The sequence below is a fragment of the Giraffa tippelskirchi genome, chromosome 5 (genome assembly GCF_054371585.1).
Source record: "Giraffa tippelskirchi isolate mGirTip1 chromosome 5, T2T-mGirTip1v1.2.pri, whole genome shotgun sequence".
Classification (NCBI taxonomy): domain Eukaryota; kingdom Metazoa; phylum Chordata; class Mammalia; order Artiodactyla; family Giraffidae; genus Giraffa; species Giraffa tippelskirchi.
In genome coordinates, this window is record NC_137279.1 from 132,162,436 (window position 1) to 132,182,933 (window position 20,498).

The window sequence follows — 20,498 nt, forward strand, 5'->3', positions numbered from 1 at the left end:
CCCACTAGTAACAAATGCTCCCTATAACACTAGTTTTCAATTAGGAGTGACATTCCCATACCAGATTCCCTGAGTACCCAAAGATAAGTCCAATCATTAACAACAGAATGTCTTCTCTTTTCATTTGTTCTTTCTTAAAGATCTATATGTAGTGATGGAAAACTCATTATGGCTTAAATCTTTTTAAATACATTTTTGTTTTATTAACAGAACAACTATAGATTTACAGAAAAGTTGCTGTTTTCTGTGGCAGTTTCTCTGCACCCTTTACTCAAACAATTTTACTTAAAAAAATTTTACTGATTGACTTTGGTAGAAATGAGCAATTTAGAAAGTATTACTTTAGAAATCTTTAGTTTCCAACTTGTTTTACTGTCAATACTTATAAATTTGGAGGTTAAAGAGATTTCAGAAATCCTAATACAGTGCTTAAACAGTAAAATCCCGAAAAGCACAAAAATGCAAAAAATGTAGTACTAAACAAACCATGGAAAGGATACTTGTTTACAGTATAAGAGCTTAAACAAGAAGAGTATCATCTTGTTCACATCAACTGTGAACATTCACATCAGATAAATTTTTTATACCTCTGTACCCTGTCCACAAATGACTGTGAAAGTGCCACAAATTCTGATTCTGGGTTTCAAATAAATTTTATCAGGTAAGCTAATTCACACATGGGGGAAATCTGTGAATAACGAGAATCAACTGTATATACCTACATTTATTTACTGTACTTACCTTTGAGGATCCATTTGAATACATCTGTATCATGTTCTCTGCACCTTGTTTTACTTTAAGTTCTATATCCAATTGTTTTTGTAAGGCCATCAACCTATTATTGCTGGTGGAACAACGAGAGTCACTACTGGGAGTATCTGGAGTCCGTGGGCAATCTGTAAGTCAAACAGTATATTAAAAATTATTTACTAGGATCAATTGCTGCTTAAAATTGCAAGTTAATATTTTCAAAGAATAAAGAATTATAAAGTTTGAGATAAGCTTAAAGTCATTTAAATAGACTCTCCTTATGCTTACAGATAATATGAGAATTTAAGTCAGGAAAATATTCAAGTGGAGTTGTAGGACCACCTGCCAAGGATACTATAGAAGTGACTATCCTGAGTCTGAAGCTGAGTTTAATCACTGTTTGAAGTTTTACTAGCACAATTACTTTATAATTAAATCAAATCATTTTGACTAATCTGTTCAACAATTAAACTAAATTCCCTACTTATTACCTGATTGGTTAGAAAACAGCATTCTCAAACAAACTCTACTAAAATAATTACTTAGAAATAGGACTAAGGGTACTTCAAATATCATACTAGCATTAATTAATAATCTAAGTGTATGCATAAAGCCTTCACATTTTATTTTCTACTATGATGGTAGGGGGTGTAGGAAGACCAAAAATTCGAGTCCACTGCTTTTCATAAAACAGACTTTTATTTGGAAACAAAAACAAAAATTTCAAATATAACATTCTAATTATTCTTGGTAATCCATTATTGTTGAAACACATCTAATAATTTGACCACATATCTAAAATTCTTCATATTGAAGTTCACTGTTTTGTGTTTTATCCACACCAAGTTAATGAACTTACAAAAATACAGATACTATGTTATATACTGATAAAAAATAATACTATTTTATAATTTATATAGCTACTTTACAAGGTGTAAGTCCTGACCTAAGGACTTTCTTGACTCACTAGGCCTCATAACTGCCCTGTAACAAGTATTATACCTATATTACAGAAAAAAAACTACAGCACAGGGAAGTTAAGAAACTTGCCCAAGGTCATAGAGCTAGTAAGGCAGTTCTGTTCCAAAGTCTAGCTTAATAATTGCTGTGCTATGCTACCTTTTTGCCATTTATAAGTCTTGTAAACAGGTGTATTAGACTCTGTGTGTATACTTACACATTTAACAGTATAATTTATACACACAAATATGTGTATATATGCATATTAATTAAGAAAAACAACCATTTGAGACAGATATTAGCCACACTTTACATATCAGGAAATAGGTAAAGTTACAGTTATTAACTAGGATTCAAATTCATGAATGGCTTTTATCATTACTGAACTCTCATATTACAAATGAGCTGCTTCAAAAGTTGATTTTTTTGTAAATGACATATACTTAAAACTACTATAAAAGGTAGATAATTTTTCAGGCACACAAAAGAACTATTAAACATATTTCTATGGACAGAATGTTTGTTCACCCCCAAAATTCACATGTTGAACCTCTAATATGAGAAAACTTGGAGGTGAGGCCTTCAGGAGTAATGAGGTCATAAGGGCAGTCTCCCTTAGTTACGTGAGGATATGGTGAAAAGATGTCTACAAACGAGGCAGAGGGCCATCATTATAACTCTTGTTGGCACCTTAATCTTGAGTTCTCAGCCTCCAGAACTATGAGAAACAAACTTCTAGTTTATGGTATTTTGTTTAAATTCTTTAAACAAAAAGAATTTAAAACAATTAAAATTTTGTTTAAATTCTTTTTTTAATTGCTAAGAAGTAGTTCCTTTAATTATTATTATATTTTTATTTACTATTTATTTTGGCTTCATTGGGTGTTCGTTGCTGCACAAGGGCTTCTCTAGCTGCAGTGTGTGGGCTCAGAAGTTGCAGCACACAGGCTTAGTTGTGATATGTATAATCTTAGTTCCCTGGCTAGGGATCAAACCCATGCCCCCTTCATTTGGAGTGTGGAGTGTTATCCACTAGACCACTGGGAAAGTCCCTATGGTATTTTGTTAAAGTAGCATATATTAAGACATAAATATACACACATACACACCCACACACACACTTCAGAGGTTGTGCATAGGTCTGAATCTCAGTTTTGGCCCTAAGATTTAGTACAAACCATGAGATATGGGATAAATTACCTAATAGCTCTGTACCTCATATTTCTCATCTGTTAAATAGTGAAAATGACCTCTACCCCACAGAATTATTGTGACTAAATGTTATGTGTAAAGAGCTTAGAAAAGGGCATGGTGCATAGTAAATCCAATAAACATTAACTAGAACTAGTCAGTGTACAAGTGTTTGCTGAATACATAAATCAAATACACGTTACAGTAATGACTAAAAAGTGTATTCAGATTTGTGAACTATTATATGTTTTCTCCTCCATTTCTCTTTTTTTTTAAACACAAATGATATAAGACTCTTGGAAAAAACTTAAATTATATAAAATCTGGTACATAAAGTTACTTTCTAGTAAGCACAAATTTTAAAAGAATGGAATGCAATCAGAGTTAAAAGGTCCTCATTAGAGACAGGTATGGAAACGTATTGCTTATAAAATATTTGATGGTGTTTAGCCTACAGTGAGAAAGAGAAATGATTCTTGCCTTAACATTTAAAAAACTATGAAAGAAGCTGTCCTTTCACAATCTCCTCACAGGGTAGAGAGTTAGAAACAATGGGTAAAGGTAGTGATAGCAAAAATTTTATCCCAGGAAAAGAGAAATTCCTTATATTTTGAGTTATCTAAAAATTAAATGGTTTACCTTAAAAATGTAATAAAATCCCTTGTCTCTGGAAGCATTTACATAGAAACTAGATTACAAACTATTAAAGATACTAAATAAGAAATTCTTGCACATTAAAGTACATTGTCCAAGACACTGAAATATCCATTCATTCTATCAGTCGGTGAATTTGTAATATTATAATGTTTAATACTGTTTCCGTGGAAAATTACATCTTGAGTTTTAAAAGAATTTTAAGAACATAAGAAATAACACACTGGTGGACTTCCCTGACAGTTCAGCAGCTGAGAATCCGCTTATCAATCAATGCAAAAGACACAGGTTCGATCCCTGATCCGGGAAGATTCCACATGCCACAGGGAAACAGCCCTGTGTGCCACAACTACTGGGCCTGTGCTCCACCACAAGAAGACCATACACCAAGACAAAGAGTAGCTAGCCCTCACTTGCCGCAACTAGAGAAAGCCTGCACACAACAACAAAGATCCAGCACAGCCAATAAATAAATAAAATTTAAAAAAAGAAAGAAAGAACACAATTGTTAAGAGTCTGGGCTCTTGAGGTCAGAATGCCTGAGTTAAAATCCTGTGACTGTTACTTATTGGTGTGATCTTGATCAGATACTTAATATCTGTGTTATAATTATCTAACCACAAATTGGGTGTTACTGTGAAGATAAATCCTGAATAGTGCTTAGGCTAAAATGTAGGGCTCAATAAAATTACATGCTAGAGCTCAGTTAAGCAGCTGATATTTCTGCCATCTAATCTCCAAAGGAACTCACAAATTTTGTAATATAACCTCATTTTACAAATAAAAAAGCAAACTCAGAGAGACTAAGTAATTTGCAAAAGTCACAAGTATATGCCAAGTCAGAAATTCAACTTGAGAAATGTCTTGTTTTATGAAACCCACTTTTTATTCATTTAGAAGTTAGAAAAATACTGTGCTGTATTCTTTAGATTTCAGCTGTTTTCTCTTTCAACCTGCTACCTTCTCTAGTTTTTTTGTTTAAAAATTTTTTTTAAACTTTTATACAATTTTAAAGGTTACTTTCCATTTACAGTTATTACAAAATATTTGCAATTACTAGTGTTGTATTATACATCTTTGAGTTTATCTTACATTCAATAGTTTGTACCTCCCACTCTCTCACACCTATACTGCCTCCCCCACACTTCCCTCTCCCCACTGGTAACCACTAGGTTGTTCTCTATTAGCAACAACTTTGCTTATTTTATGTTATATTCATTTGTCATACTTTTTAAATTCCACATATAAGCAGTATCCTATAGTATTTATTTTTCTGACTTATTTCACTTAGCACAATGTCCTCCAAGTACATCCATGTGACTACAAATGGCAAAACTTTGTTCTTTTTTATGGCTGAGTAGTACTACGTTATTTATATATATACATACACACACAAACACACACAAACACACACACACACACACACACATACACACCACAGCTTCTTTATCCATTCATCAGTGAATGGACACTTAAGTTGTTTCCATACTTTGGCTACTATAAACAATGCTGCTATGAACATTGGGGTGCATGCATTTTTTTGAATTTGTGGCTTGGGGTTTTTTTGGATATACACCCAGGAATGGAATTACTGAGTCATATTATTTCTGAGAAATATCCATACTTTTTTCCACAGTGGTTCCACTAATTTACATTCCCATCAACAGTGTAAAAGGATTCCCTTTTCTCCATCTCCTTGTGGACATCTGTTTTTTAATAGGCTTTTTGACGATCGCCATGAGAAACGCTGGGCCTGAGGAAGCACAAGCTGGAATCAAGATTGCAGGGAGAAATATCAATAACCTCAGATATGCAATGACACCACTCTTATGGCAGAAAGTGAAGAACTAAAGAGGCTCTTGATGAAAGTGAAAAAGGAGAGTGAAAAAGTTGGCTTAAAGCTCAAATTTATAAAACTAAGATCATGGCATCCGGTCCTATCACTTCATGGCAGAAAGATGGGGAAACAGTGGTAACAGTGGCTGATTTTATTTTTCTGGGCTCCAAAATCACTGCAGATGGTGATTACAGCCATGAAATTAAAAGACACTTACACCTTGGAGGAAAGTTATGACCAACCTAGATAGCATATTAAAAAGCAGAGACATTACTTTGCCAACAAAGGTCCATCTAGTCAAGGCTATGGTTTTTCCAGTGGTCATGTATGGATGTGAGAGTTGGACGGTGAAGAAAGCTGAGCGCCGAAGAATTGATGCTTTTGAACTGTGGTGTTGGAGAAGACTCTTGAGAGTCCTTTGGACTGCAAGGAGATCCAACCAGTCCATCCTAAAGGAGATCAGTCCTGGGTGTTCACTGGAGGGACTGATGTTGAAGCTGAAACTCCAATACTTTGGCCACCTCATGCGAAGAGCTGACTCGTTGGAAAAGACCCTGATGCTGGGAAGGGTTGAGGGCAGGAGGGATGACAGAGGATGGCTGGATGGCATCATTGACTCGATGGACAAGGGTTTGGGTGGACTCTGGGAGTTGGTGATGGACAGGGAGGCCTGGTGTGCTGCGGTTCATGGGGTCGCAAAGAGTCGGACACAACTGAGCGACTGAACTGAACTGAACTCAATTCTGACAGATGTGATACCTCTTTGTGGTTTTCATTAGCATTCCCCTGATGATTAGCAATGTTGAACATCTTTTCATGTGCCTGTTGGCCATCTGCATTTCCTCTTTGGCAAAGTGTCTATTCATTTCTTTGGCCTATTTTAAAATTTTTAAAAAAGTGTTGAGTTGTATGAGCTGTTTACATATGTTGAGTATTAATCCTTTATTAGTTGTATCATTTGAAAACATTTTCACCCATTCAATACACTGTCTTTCTGTTTTGTCAATGGTTTCCTCTGATGTGCAAAAGCTTTTTAGTTAGATCCCATCTGTTTATTTTTGCTTTTATTTCCTTTACTTTAGAAGAGGGTTCCAAAAAATAATTGCCATGATTTATGTCAAAGAGTGTTCTGTCTATGTTTTCTTGTTGGAAGTTTAACATTTTTGGACTTAAACAGGCCTTTAATCCATTTGGACTTTATTTTTGTACATGGTGATAGACAATGTTCTAATTTTATCCTTTTATATGCAGCTGTCCAGTTCCTCCAGCACCACCTGCTGAAGAGACTGTCTTTTCTCCATTGTATAGTCTTGCCTCCTTTATCATAGATTAATTGACCATAAGAATATCGGTTTATTTCTGGGCTTTCTATCCTATTCCCTTGATTTTGTGCCAGTACCATACTGCTTTCATAACTGTAGCTTTGCAATATAGTCTGAAGTCAAGGAGCTTGATTCCTACAGCTCTGTTCTTTGTCAAGATTGTTTTGGCTATTCGGAGACTTTTGTGTTTCTATATAAATTCTAAAATTGTTTTAGTTCTGTGAAAAATGTTATTGGTATTTCGATAGAGATTGCACTGAATCCATAGATTGCCTTGGGTAATATGGTCATTTTAACAATAGTGATTCTTCTAATTCAAGAACAGGGTATATCTTTCCATCTGTTTGTGTCATCTTCAATTTCTTTCATCAGAATCTTATAGTTTTTGGAATACAGGTCTTTTGCCTCCTTAGTTATTTTATTCTTTTTGATACAATGGTAAATGGGATTGTTTCCTTAATTTATCTTTCTGATTGTTCATTGTGAATGTATAGAAATGCAATAGATCTCTGTATATTAACTGTGTATCCTGCAAATTTACTGAATTCATCGATGAGCATCTTTAGGTGGCATCTTTAAGGTTTCCTATGTATAGCACCATGTCATCTGGAAACAGTGACAGTTTTACTTCTTCCTTTCCAATCTGGACTCTTTTTTTTTTTCTCCCTCTGATTGCTGTGGCTAGGACTTCCTAAATGATGCTGAATAAAAGTGGTGAGAATCTTGTCTTATTTCTGATCTTGGAGGAAGTGCTTTCAACTTTTCACCACTGAGTATGATGTTAGCTGTGGGACTGACATATATGGCCTTTGCTATGTTTAAGTATGTTCTCTCTATCCTCATTTTCTAGACAATTTTTATCATAAAAGGATGTTGAATTTTATCAAAAGTTTTTTCTGCATCCATTGAGATGATCATACAGTTTTTTTCTTCAATTTGTTAATGCTGTGTATCACACTGATTGACTTGTGTATACTGAAAAACCCTTGCATCCCTGGGCTAAATCCCACTTGATCGTTGTGTATGATTCTTTTAATGTACTGCTGGATTTAGTTTGCTAGTATTTTATTGAGGATTTTAGTGTCTATGTTCATCAGTGATATTGGCCTGTAACTGTCTTTTTTTGTGTGTGATATCTTTGGAGAACATTCTAGGAAATTATAATTCCACAAAAATAACTCTAGAAGAGATAACAATTAGTTATAAAAAATCACAGTGCTACTAGACACCTCAAATAAATTAGCTAGGATATATCTGAAGTCTTTAAGTACCTGACAAGGTAGGCTGACTAACTTAATACTCCATGTGTAATCTCCTTCTTTCATGCTTAAAATAAAAGGCAGGTTAAGGGGGAAATAAAAACAAAAAAGCAAGATTTCTCAGACTTACTTGCACTTGGGGGCTAGGGAGGAGGCAGTGCATTCATGGTGCATGTGACAGAATTCCAGGACAGATGTAAGTAGACATTTGTACCTTTGTGCTTTTGATAATGGTTTTGCTTTTCTGAACAAAAAGACTTATTGGGTTCTCATCATCCTAGTGAAGTAAAGCTTGGATTTTAATAAGAATTCAAGAAAAGGCCTGAGGACTCTTACAAAGTTGTCAGTCAGATCAGAAAAAACATGATTAAAGACAGGAACCTCAAAAGTTGTCATCCATAACAGCTGAATTTGTTGGCTTGCCTTTGGCTTGGGGTGACTGGGGGAAGGGAAATGGATAGTCTTTAAAATAAAAAAATTCCTATTGCTCTCATACAGGTTTGAGGCAGGAAACCATACCATCCATGTGACCCTGCCAAAACTAAGCATGAATTTAAATGGCCTCAGATTAATAATGCTTTCAGGCATCTTACAGAAACAAATACAAATCCTTTTTGAAAGAAGGCACTTTAAACCCAGACCTAAAATAATTCCCACAGGTAAAGTTCCAGTGAAAATGCACAACAATTAGAAATCACAAAGTACAGGCAGAAAAAGAAATTCACCATGAGTGAGAAAAAAACTAGGAGTAGCATAGCAAAGATTTCATTTGCTGTCATTATGTTGCACAAAATGTGAAAAAGTATATTTCATAGGTAAAGTAAATTAAAACGGTATCAAAAGAATGACTAAAGCAAGAGACTGTCAAAGATTAACAAAACTAAGCATAAATTATAGTAGTAAAAATATATAGATAGATAGATAGATGGACAGCAGAATTAGAAATATATGTGGTCAAGAGCAAACTGGACACGTAGAAAGAAATTATTTGAGAAATGGACATAGACTTGAAGAAATTACTATTCGTCTAATTGGAGCACCAAAATGAAACAGAAGAGCGAATACAGAAGGAGCAATATTGAAGAGATAGGGGCTAAGCACTTCTCATAATGAAACACACAAATCTCAAGATTCAGGAACCCAACAAATCCCAAGCAGATCAAATGAAAGGAAACCTATACCATTATACAGAACACTGCAGACAAACAGTTTGTTAAAAACAGCTAGGGAGAAAGGGCAGAATATCAGCATAGTTTAACTATTAGACTGGCAGCTGCCTACTCAACAACAGGGCAATCCAGAAGACATAAAATAATAGTTTACAGCTATTGATAGAAATTAAATGCCAACCTTGAACGATACACCAGAGAAAATATCTTTCTAAAGTCTATACCTTTAAGAAGAAAAAGAAACAAAATGAAGGAAGGTCTGAGAAGCATGAAGAAATGATGTACAAAGAAAATAAACATAAACCAAAGATGACTATATAAAATAATAATTAATCTAATTTATGGAATTTAATATACAATGATAGAACTAAACGATGATAGCACGTAAGTGGAGTTAAGTAGCCTGAAATTCCACCTAGATTCTGCCAATACACACACACACACAAACAAACACCCCACACACATGTGAAGAAAGATTAAAAAAAAAGAGAGAGAAAGCAAATGTAAACAGTAGGAGGAAAGATGGGAAAACTAGATTTGGGAGGAACAGCGTCAGAATTGAAACAAGAACAGAGGCCAGATTATATGAAGGGTATCTCTGTAATGCTACAAATGTGTACTCTATTCTGTAAAGAATGGAAAGTCATTGAGAAGTTTAAAGCAAGACAGTAACAGGATCAAAACTGAATACTAAGTAAAAATTATTGGTAGCACTGTTTAGGTTGGATTAAACTTGAACTTGGAGGCTTTAGCAGTGAGGATTGAGAAGAAATACAAATTTGAGACCTATGTCAGAGGTAGAATCTGCAGGAATGGTGATCTGACTTTCACTGAAGACTGAAAGTAAAAAGAGAAAGAAATCTACAGTAAACGTCAGATTTCATTCATAGATTATGGGGGTCATGCCGTTAACAGGGCAGAAAACAAAAGGGAAAGATTTAGAGGCAGTGTTCCAGGAAAGACGAGTTCAACTTTAAACATGGCAAAAGGCAAAGTCAGTAGGATAATAACCTATATTCAGGTAATTATCCAAAAGGTTATAAGGCTATAAATTCTCAGATGGTTCCCAGAAAATCCATCTTGGTTTGAAATACCACTCTGGAAGTCAGCAGAAAATACCACGTGGTTTAAAAGCTCCTTGTTGCTGTCGTTCAACTGCAAAAACGTGTCCAACTCTTTGCGACCCCATGGACCGCAGCACAACAGGCCTCTCTGTCCACCACTATCTCCCTGAGTTTGCTCAAACTCATGTCCATTGAGTCAGTGATGCCATCCAACATTATCATCCTCTGTCACACCCTTCTCCTCTTGCCCTCAATTTTTCCAAGCATCAGGGTCTTTTCCAATGAGTCAGTTCTTTGCATCAGGTGGCCAAAGTATTTGAGCTTCAGCTTCAGCATCAGTCCTTCCAATGTGTATATTCAGGGTTGATTTCCTTTAGGATTGACTGGTTTGCGTTCCTTGCTGTCCAAAGTCTCTCAAGAGTCTTCTACATCACCACAGTTTGAAAGTGTCAATTTTTTAGCACTCAGTCTTCTTTACGGTCCAGTTCCCACATCCATACTTGACTGCTGGAAAAACCATAGCTTTGACTATATGGGTCTTTGTCAGCAAAGTGATGTCTCTGCTTTTTAAAACAGTCTAAGTTTGACATAGCTATTCTTCCAAGGAGCAAGCGTCTTTTAATTTCATGGCTGCAGTGATTAATTTCACCATCTGCAGTGATTTTGGAGCCCAAGAAAAAAATGTCTGTCACTTTTTCCATTTTTTCCCCATCTATTTGCCATGAAGTGATGGGACAGGAGGCCATGATCTTCATTTTCTGAATGTTGAGTTTTAAGCCAGCCTTTTCACTCTCCTCTTTCACTTTCATCAAGAAGCTCTTTAGTTCCTCTTTCCTTTCCGCCATTAAAGTGGTATCATCTGCATAGCTGAGGTTGTTGATACTTCTCCAGCAATCGTGATTCCAGCTTGTGATTCATCTAGCCCAGCATTTCAGATGATGTACTCTGCATATAAGTTAAATAAGCAGGGTGACAATATACAGCCTTGACGTACTCCTTTCCCAATGTTGAACCAGTCCACTGTTCCATGTCCAGTTTTAACTGTTGCTTCTTTTCCTGCATACAGGTTTCTCAGGAGGCAGGTAAGGTGGTCTGCTATCCTCATCTCTTGAAGAATATTCCAGTTTGTTGTGATCCACACATTCAAAGGCTTTAGCTTAGTCAACGAACCAGAAGTGTATGTTTTTTCCAATTCTCTAGTTATTCTTGTTATTCTCCTTAAGGATAACATTTTCCAAGGGCAGAAAGATGAGTAAAAATGGGATTTGCTAGGAGTTTCCCCAACAATGTGTAGAGCAACAGATATACTGTTTCTGGTGCTTTTAGTATTTTCTCTAAATCCACAACTGAGCAGTTGGCTTTCAAAATGAGTTAAGAGTTCTAGAACACAGGAGCAGTCTCCATCCATAGAAGACTCTGAACTAAGGCTCAGCCTTAAACTGTTTCCTTGATTTTCTTGGAGGTTAGTAATGTAACTGAATCTTTACTTCCCAGCCTCAGGAAAGTTTCCTCAGATTTTACTTAGATCCCAACACAGGTTTCATGTTCAGATTTAGAAAAGCTTAAATGTCTCATCCTGCAATGCAAGAGACACAGATTTGACCCCTGGGTTGGGAAGATTCCCCTGAAGAAGGCAATGGCTACGCACTCCAATATTATTGCCTGGGAAATCCCATGGACAGAGGAGCCTGGCAAGCTACAGTCCATGGGGTTGCAGAGTTGGACATGACTTAGTTACTAAAGAACAACAATTAATAAATGTCTCATACTTGACCTTTTCTTAGGCTATTAAAACCCCTGTTAACCAAACACCATAGAAAGAACATAAATAGTCTCTATTTTCTTTGTTTTATGAATGAGAAAAACAAGGCCTGGAGAGTCTGTATCACTACAAGTGGTATACAACCACATAAATACATGATGGCCCAGCTGGGATGAGACCTTAGATTATACAAACTATGGACTTTATACCTAGCTGACTCCCAGTGCTCAATATTCATAATATTGTCTTGTATAGCCAAGATGTCTGTTTGGGGAGAAAAACTATTTAATTTTTTTTAAAATAAGAGGTAATATAATTGAAGTAAATTTAGCCAAATCTAAATTAATAAAGGCAATACTATGCTGAAGCACTATCTTACTATTTATCTACCACTTTTACAAAGACAATCTATGTCTCTTAGTGACTATTCACTGGTCAACATTTTGGTTTTTACTTATATACAGTACTTATACACTGATTTTAAAAATAAGCTGCTCCAGATTCTTGACCTGTGTTACAATCATGTTAACTGTGTTTATTTCCCTCCAAATCCACCTTTTCGTTTAAACAGATATGCTTACCTTATACAGTCATCTGGAACCTGTCCAGATTATAATAAATGCTCATTAGTTATTAATAGATCTTAATCAATATCTTTGTGTACTCAGGATGATCTTTGTCAGATGTCACTCAACTGAAGTAATTTTGCTGAAATATTTTATAACTAGTACCACCTTTAACTGAGCTTTCTTAGTATTTTACAAGAAAAACAACATGGATAGGCTTGTGGGTTACCGGTCAGACCCTGTAAAACTATTAATAGGAAAACATAGGCACAATACTCTGACATAAGTTGCAGCAAGACCTTTTTTGACACACCTTTTAGAGTAATAAAAATAAAAATCGACAAAGGGGACCTAACTAAATTTAAAATCTTTTGCACAGCAAGTTCGGTTCAGTTCAGTTGCTCAGTTGTGTTCGATTCTTTGCAACCCCATGAACTGCAGCACGCCAGGCCTCCTTGTGCATCACCAACTCCTGGAGTTTACTCAAACTCATGTCCATCGAGTCGGTGATGACATCCAACCATCTCATCCTCTGTCGTCACCTTCTCCTCCCACCTTCAATCTTTCCCAGCATCAGGGTCTTTTCAAATGAGTCAGTTCTTCGCATCAGGTGGCCAAAGTATTGGAGTTTTAGCTTCAACATCAGGCATTCCAATGAATATTCAGGACTGATTTCCTTTAGGATGGACTGGTTGCATCTCCTTACAGTCCAAGAGACTCACAAGAGTCTTCTCCAACACTGCAGTTCAAAAGCATCAATTCTTCAGTGTTCAGCTTTCTTTATAGTCCAACTCTCACATCCATACATGACTACTGGAAAAACCATAGCTTTGACTAGATGGACCTTTTTCTCTGCTTTTTAATATGCTGTCTAGGTTGGTCATAACTTTTCTTTCAAGGAGTAAGCGTCTTTTAATTTCATGGCTGCATTTACCATCTGCAGTGATTTTGGAGCTCCCAAAAATAAAGTCTGTCACTGTTTCCCCATCTATTTGCCATGAAGAGATGGCACCAGATGTCATGATCTTAGTTTTCTGAATGTTGAATTTTAAGCCAGCTTTTTCACTCTCCTCTTTCACTTCATCAAGAGACTCTTTAGTTCCTCTTCCCTTTCTGCCATAAGGGTGGTGTCATCTGCATATCTGAGGTTATTGATATTTCTCCCAGCAATCTTGATTCCAGCTTGTGCTTCCTCCAGCCCAGCATTTCTCATGAGGTACTCTGCACAGAAGTTAAATAAGCAGGGTGACAATATACAGCCTTGACATACTCCTTTTCCTATTTGAAACCAGTCTGTTCCATGTTCAGTTCTAACTGTTGCTTCCTGATCTGCATACAGGTTTCTCAAGAGGCAGGTCAGGTGGTCTGGTATTCCCATCTCTTTAAGAATTTTCCAGTTTGTTGTGATCCACACAGTCAAAGGTTTTAGCATAGTCAATAAAGCAGAAAGATGTTTTTCTGGAACTCTGTTGCTTTTCTGATGATCCAACGGATGTTGGCAATTAGATCTCTGGTTCCTCTGCCTTTTCTAAAACCAGCTTGAACATTTGGAAGTTCACAGTTCATGTACTCTTAGAGCCTGGCTTGGAGAATTTTGAGCACAGCAAAGGAAACCATAAAGAAGACGAAAAGATAACCCTCAGAATGGAAGAAAATAGTTTCAAACAAAGCAACTGACAAAGGATTGACCTCCAAAATATACAAGCAGCTCATGCAGGTCAATTTCAAAAAAACAAACAACCCAATCAAAAAATGGGTGGAAGACCTAGACATTTCTCCAAAGAAGAGAAAGATACAGATGGCTACCAAATACATGAAAAGATGCTCAACATCATTCATCATTAGAGAAATGGAAATCAAAACTACAATGAGGTATATCACCTGACACTGGTCAGAATGGCCATCATTTAAAAAATCTACAAACAATAAATGCTGGAGAGAGTATGGAGAAAAAGGAACCCTCTTACACTATTGGTGGGAATGTAAACTGATACAGCCACTATGGAGAACAGTATGGAAAGTCCTCAAAAACTAAAAATAGAGCTACCACATAATCTAGCAATCCCACTCCTGGGCATATACCCAGAGAAAACTATAATTCAAAAAGTTGCATGCACCCCAATGTTCACTGAAGCACTATTTACAATAGCCAGTACATGGAAGTAACCTAAATGTCCATCAGCAGAGGAATGGATAAAGAAGATGTGGTACATATATTCAATGGAATATTACTCGGCCATTTAAAGGGAAAAGATTGTGTCATTTGCAGAGATGTACATGGACCCAGAGACTGTCATACAGAGTGAAGTAAGTCAGAAAGAAAAATAATGTTAACACGTATGTGTGGAATCTTATTTGCAAAGCAGAAATAAAGACACAGATGTATAAAACAAATTAATGGATACCAAGAGGAGGGGGGGAGTGTGATGCATTGGGAAATTGGGATTGACACGTACACACTACTATGTATAAAATATATAAGCAATGAGAAACTACTGTATAGCACAGGGAACTCTACTTGGTGCTCTGTGATGATCTAAGTAGAAGGGAAATCCAAAAAAAGGGAGTATATATGTATGGCTGATTTAGATTGCTGTATAGCAGAAATTGACACAGCAGAGTAAAGCAACTATACTCCAATTAAGAAAAAAAAACCTGTCTTCCCAAGTGACTGTACTGTTTTTGCATTCCTACCAGCAAAGGGTATAAGATGATCTGACCAAAGCATTTGAGCATAACATCTAACCCATCATTGTCTGACACTATGCTATGCTGTCACAGGGAAAACTCCCAACAAACCAAGCTTAAGTATAAAAATAAGAATAATATACTTTTTAATTAGGCAGAAATACCAGCAACAGAAAAAGGAGAAGAAAATGTATGAAAGCCAGAAACTTTCATAATTTGATGAAAACCATTAATCGACACACCTAAGAAGCTCAAGATAAATACAAAGAAATTCACACCTAAGCTCATCATAGGCAAAGCATTAAAAACTGAAAACAAAGAGGAAAATCTTGAAAGCAGAAAGAGGAAAAAGATTCACTACATACAGAGCAGTAACTATGAATATCAGACTCCTCATATGAAAGAATACAGGACAGACAGAAGTGGGATGACACAGCCAAAGTCCTAGATGGAAAAACCATTAACCAACAATTCTATATCCAGCAAAACTATCTTTCAAAAATGAAGGTGAAATAATTCCCAGTTAAACAAAGATAGCAAGAATTTATTGCTATCTGAACTTTCTTATAAGAAATAGTAAAAGTCTTTCAGACTGAGAAGAAATGGCACCAGCTGGTAACTTAAATCACATGAAGAAATAAAACACTGTAGAAAAGTTAAATACCTACATAAAGATAAGTTTATATAAAAGTGTCTCCAACAGGTTGTATATGAACGTTCTTAGCAGCAATATCTATAAAAGGCCAACTGTGGAAACAACCCAGATGTCTCATCAACTGGTGAATAACTAAGGAAAACATGGTATACTCATATAATGGAATACTATTCAGCACTAAAAAGGAATGAAGTACTGAGAAGGCCCAGAGCTAATTTATAAAAGCCAGAAACTGAGCTCCAGCTGTGAAAACAAAACTGAGACTGAAGTTTGGAGTCAAAACATATGGAAAAAATCTCTAACAAATGATAGAACCACTATGCTGTGCTGTGTTTAGTCACTTAGCCATGTCTGACTCTTTGCTACCCCATGGACTATAGCCTGCCAGGCTCCTCTGTCCATGGGGATTCTCCAGGCAAGAATACTGGAGTGGGCTGCCATGCCCTCCTCCAGGGAATCTTCCCAACCCAGGGATCAAACCCAGGTCTCCTGCACTGCAGGTCGATTCTTTACTGGCTGAATCACCAGGGAGGCTGGATAGAACCACTGGGTAGCTATAAAACCTTCTGAGCTCTGAGGCTGATCTGGCAAGTGGCAGAAACATCTAGACTACACCCTGGCCAACCCACATAAGAGATGGGAAAATGGGGCTTTATTAGCAACAAATCCAATGCAACTTAGGATTCAGGGAGAAGCACCAAGCTATGAGTTTGGCAGTCTTTGATCAATCTGCAGCTCAAAGACTGCTTTTAATATACAGACTTAAAAGATAACTCATTCTGATTATTCAACAAACAGGTAATGAGGACCTGCTTACTCTCAGGCATGATGTTAGGTGATACAGATATGAAATAAACAAAACTTAGTTGATGATCTTGAGATTAAGAAAAAAAGAAACAAGATTGTGGGCTGTAATTTTTTTTTGTTTAAAATAAGCAACTTAGGCATTAAAATTTCATAACTGCCTTCATCTGGTACATGACACCTTAATGTTCAAAAGCTGCTTATTGCCTAACTCTTGGTAGAAAAGGCCTTCATTCTGTACCTACAGCATGCATAATTCCTTCATAAATTCTGCTTAAGATGGTGCCATTTTTTCTTCTTTCCTCTTCCTAGTTACAATAATATATATGGTCAATGACTACACACCACTTAAACTGCTTAAAAAAAATACATTAATAATACCAAGTGCTGGAGAGGATGTGGAATAATTGGAACTCTCATATATTGCTGGTGAGAATGAAAAATAATATAGCCACTCTGGAAAAATAATACAACCATTTTGGCAGTTTCTTATATTATCAAACATATTAATACATGATTTAGCAATCACACACCTAAGTATTTACCAAGGTGAACTGAAAACATGTTCAAACAAAAACCTGTTAATGGTCAGTTATAGCAGCTTTACTGATAACTGCCAAAAAATTGAAAAGAACTCTAAAGTTCCTGATGGAAGAATGGATAAATAAACTGTGATACATCTATATGATGGACTACTACTCAGCAGTAAAAAAAAAGAATAAACTATTGCTAAATGCAATAACCTAGATGAATCTCAAACAGCAATATGCTGAGTGAAAGAAGTCAGACTTAAAAGGTTATAAACTTTATGGTTGCATTTATATGATATTCTTGAAAAGCAAACTATAAGTGACAGAGGACAGATCAGTGGTTGCCAGGGGAAATGGAGTAGGAAGAGGGTGTGACTACAAAGGGATACTACTGCCCTTTTTCCTGATTGTGGTAGTATTTAGATGAACTTATCTGTGTATTAAAATTCACTGAATGAGGTACCAAGAAGAATCAGTTTTACTGTGTATTAACTTTAAAAAATGTATCATCAAAGAATTCACAGATTAGGTGTCTATGAACCAACCAATTCAATGATTTTAAAGACAAGAAGGTAAATCCACGGCATTAAAAGTGACTTGTTAATTAATGATTATAGTTACCAAACTAATGGCAATCCTTTCCTTAGGAGTTCACAACTTAATTCAACATATGCTTACCTCAAAATGAGAAATTCAATCAGAAATAAGGATTATGTAGAAATAGCATAATAAATCAAGCTATAAACATAAAAGTCAACTATAATTTCTATGCTACATTTAGGTGGATAGGTCAATAATAAAAAAGAAATTTAAATTCTCACTTGTACTCACTCAAGAAAGACTTCATAAACTACATTTTAGTTATTAAGTTGGCTCCCTCGATACAGATATAGTTCAGAAATTGAGAAGTTTCCAAAGTTAATTCCAAAAAATTCCAGGGAATTTCCTGGCAGTCTGATAGTTAGGACTCTGTGCTTCCACTGTAGGGGCCATGGGTTCAATCCCTGGTTGGGGAACTAAGATAATGCATGCTGTGTGCTGCAGCCAAAACAAACAAAACTACACACAAAATTCTAACACTATTAGCTCTATACTAAATCAATACTTCCTTTCTGAATATTCTACATATTAAAGAAAATATTCCCTACCCTAAATGGCAAAAAATCAATCTAAGTTTGTTGGGGTCTGAGAAAATGGAAATGGGAAGAGGGCAAGAGAAGAAAATAAGGTAAAAACAGAGGAATTTAAACTATACAAGTTATTAGTTATACCTAATAAAATATGAGAAATATTCTTGTCCTCTTCTTTAGGGATAATGTATAAGATTCCAAAGATTCAGAAAAACAGTTCTTTCTTAAATGTTTAGAGTTTTAGGTATCAACTATGACTTAGATTACAAATCCACTTAACAGAGATCCAAAACTTTTTTCACAAGGTACAGTCAGCCTCATTTTATAATATGTTTATAATTTCCAAGTGGGAATAATAATACTCCATGACACTATCCTATAAGTATATGGAAGATGAATAGTAAGCTTATAGTATCATAAACATGAAGAGAACATCAAAAAATTCACTTTTTACTACTCAAGAATAAATGAACACATATTTTAGACATTAACAGTCTCAAATGATCATCTTCACATTATAATAAGCAATATTTCAGAGACTTTTATGGCTAAAGTCTTAAATTTTATGATAAATGTCCTTATTTCACAAATTAGAAACTAATGGCTAAAGGAGTTAATTATTGCAGAAGTGAGTTAAAAGCATGTCTCCTAACTGCTTACATGGCAATCATATATACAATGCAAATTTATATTCTATCCCTCTCTCCTTGAATCATTCATTCTGCTCACATACCCTCAAGACAACAGTAATTAGCCAAAAACTTCTGCACATACTTATTAATCCACATACTTTAGAGAACTGAAAGCAAATACCAGGTCCTTGACTCTTTATGTCAGATCTAATCAAGTTAAATGATTTTGTCTAATTTAGTATGCAATGTAAAACATAAAATTTCATGGCAATCTGATCTAAAATTAATGATTAACTACCTTAATCCTCTGTGCTGTTGTTGATTTTAATGCAGTCAAGTAAGTTATAAGAGAAAATGAAAACAAAACAAAACAAAAAAACTTATCACCAAGATGTGTGAATATACCATTTGCAAAGAGAACTATTTTTTTAATACATTCAAATGTTAACCAACTTGTCAAGTTCATTGCAACAAACTTAAGCATTAAGAAGTAACAGTAGAAAGTTATGTTTCATAAAATATCTGCCCTATAATTATCTGATAAGTCAAATGAACAGCAAAGAAAGTTTCTGGAAATATTTATCCTAAAACTTTATTTAAGGTTTTATTCCCCAAGTTATTAAATAAAATACCACGATAAATTATGGTTTGGTATTATTATAATTATAAAAACTAATATAAGATTTTTATTTACCGGGATTTTGATATACAATATTCACAACTAAACACCTACTATGTTCCATGCTTTTATGATAAATCTTGAAAATACATGAATAAAAACAATGGTCCTGTCCTCAAGCATCATACAGTTTAGTAACACAACAATGAGTGGACAAAGCAGAATAGAGAACAGAGAATCAGAGAAAGTCAAGGAAGGGTTCAGTGATATCCAAATTGAGTGCTGAGGTAAAAAAAAATCTGACAGAAGGTCTATAAGGTCATTTCTTCATATGAAACTCTAGGAAAGACAAGTCTAATCTAAAGTGATAGAAGGCAAACCAGTGGTTACCTAAACCCAGGGATGGGAATCAGAGACCAACTGGGACTATTACGTATACTATACGAGAACCACTGAAGTGATGGTCAGGATCCCTAGCTGTAGTGATGGCTACCTGGATATAGACATTTGTTAAAACACATCAAATCATATTCTTAAAATATGTGCATTTTATCGTTAAGTAATTTATACACTTCAGTAAAGTTAGTTGTTTAAAAATGACTTGGGAAACCAAATGGGCTATTCTCTGTGTGGCAAAAGCACTTTTATATTCCAATTAGAAGGTAGTGATTGGTATTCTGTGATTAGCAAAATGTTTTCTCTAAATGGAGTTTAAAGCTCCAGCACAGTTTCTTATTTTAGAACTCTCCTAAAGAAGTAATGGGCAAAGAATGTAGAGCTTGGCAGAGTTCCAACAGAACAGGCTATTTCCAAGTTTATATGATATTGCTAAAAACAGCATTGCATAATACAAATTTCCATTTATAATGTAATTATTGAAAATGTGGGTTAAAAAAATACTAGATT

At 35.4% G+C, this 20,498-nt stretch overlaps 1 protein-coding gene and 1 long non-coding RNA gene across 10 annotated transcripts in view; one reads left to right on the top strand and one right to left on the bottom strand.

Moving 5' to 3' along the window:
• Positions 1-20,498, bottom strand: part of PKN2 (protein kinase N2) — a 137,141-nt gene that overhangs the window by 65,936 nt on the left and 50,707 nt on the right. For 7 of the 9 annotated variants that reach the window (XM_081495538.1, XM_081495533.1, XM_081495532.1 and 4 more), the window contains one exon: positions 742-896. In XM_081495538.1, the coding sequence (XP_081351664.1) occupies positions 742-831 (90 nt within the window). In that variant the 5' untranslated portion in view covers positions 832-896. Of the gene's footprint in view, positions 1-741; positions 897-1,927; positions 2,296-20,498 lie in introns of those variants that run through there. The other 2 variants (XM_081495537.1, XM_081495534.1) reach the window with 2 other exon arrangements.
• The window catches only part of LOC145507974 (uncharacterized), a 36,178-nt gene that overhangs the window by 8,260 nt on the left and 7,420 nt on the right, over positions 1-20,498 (top strand). The window lies entirely within an intron of this gene.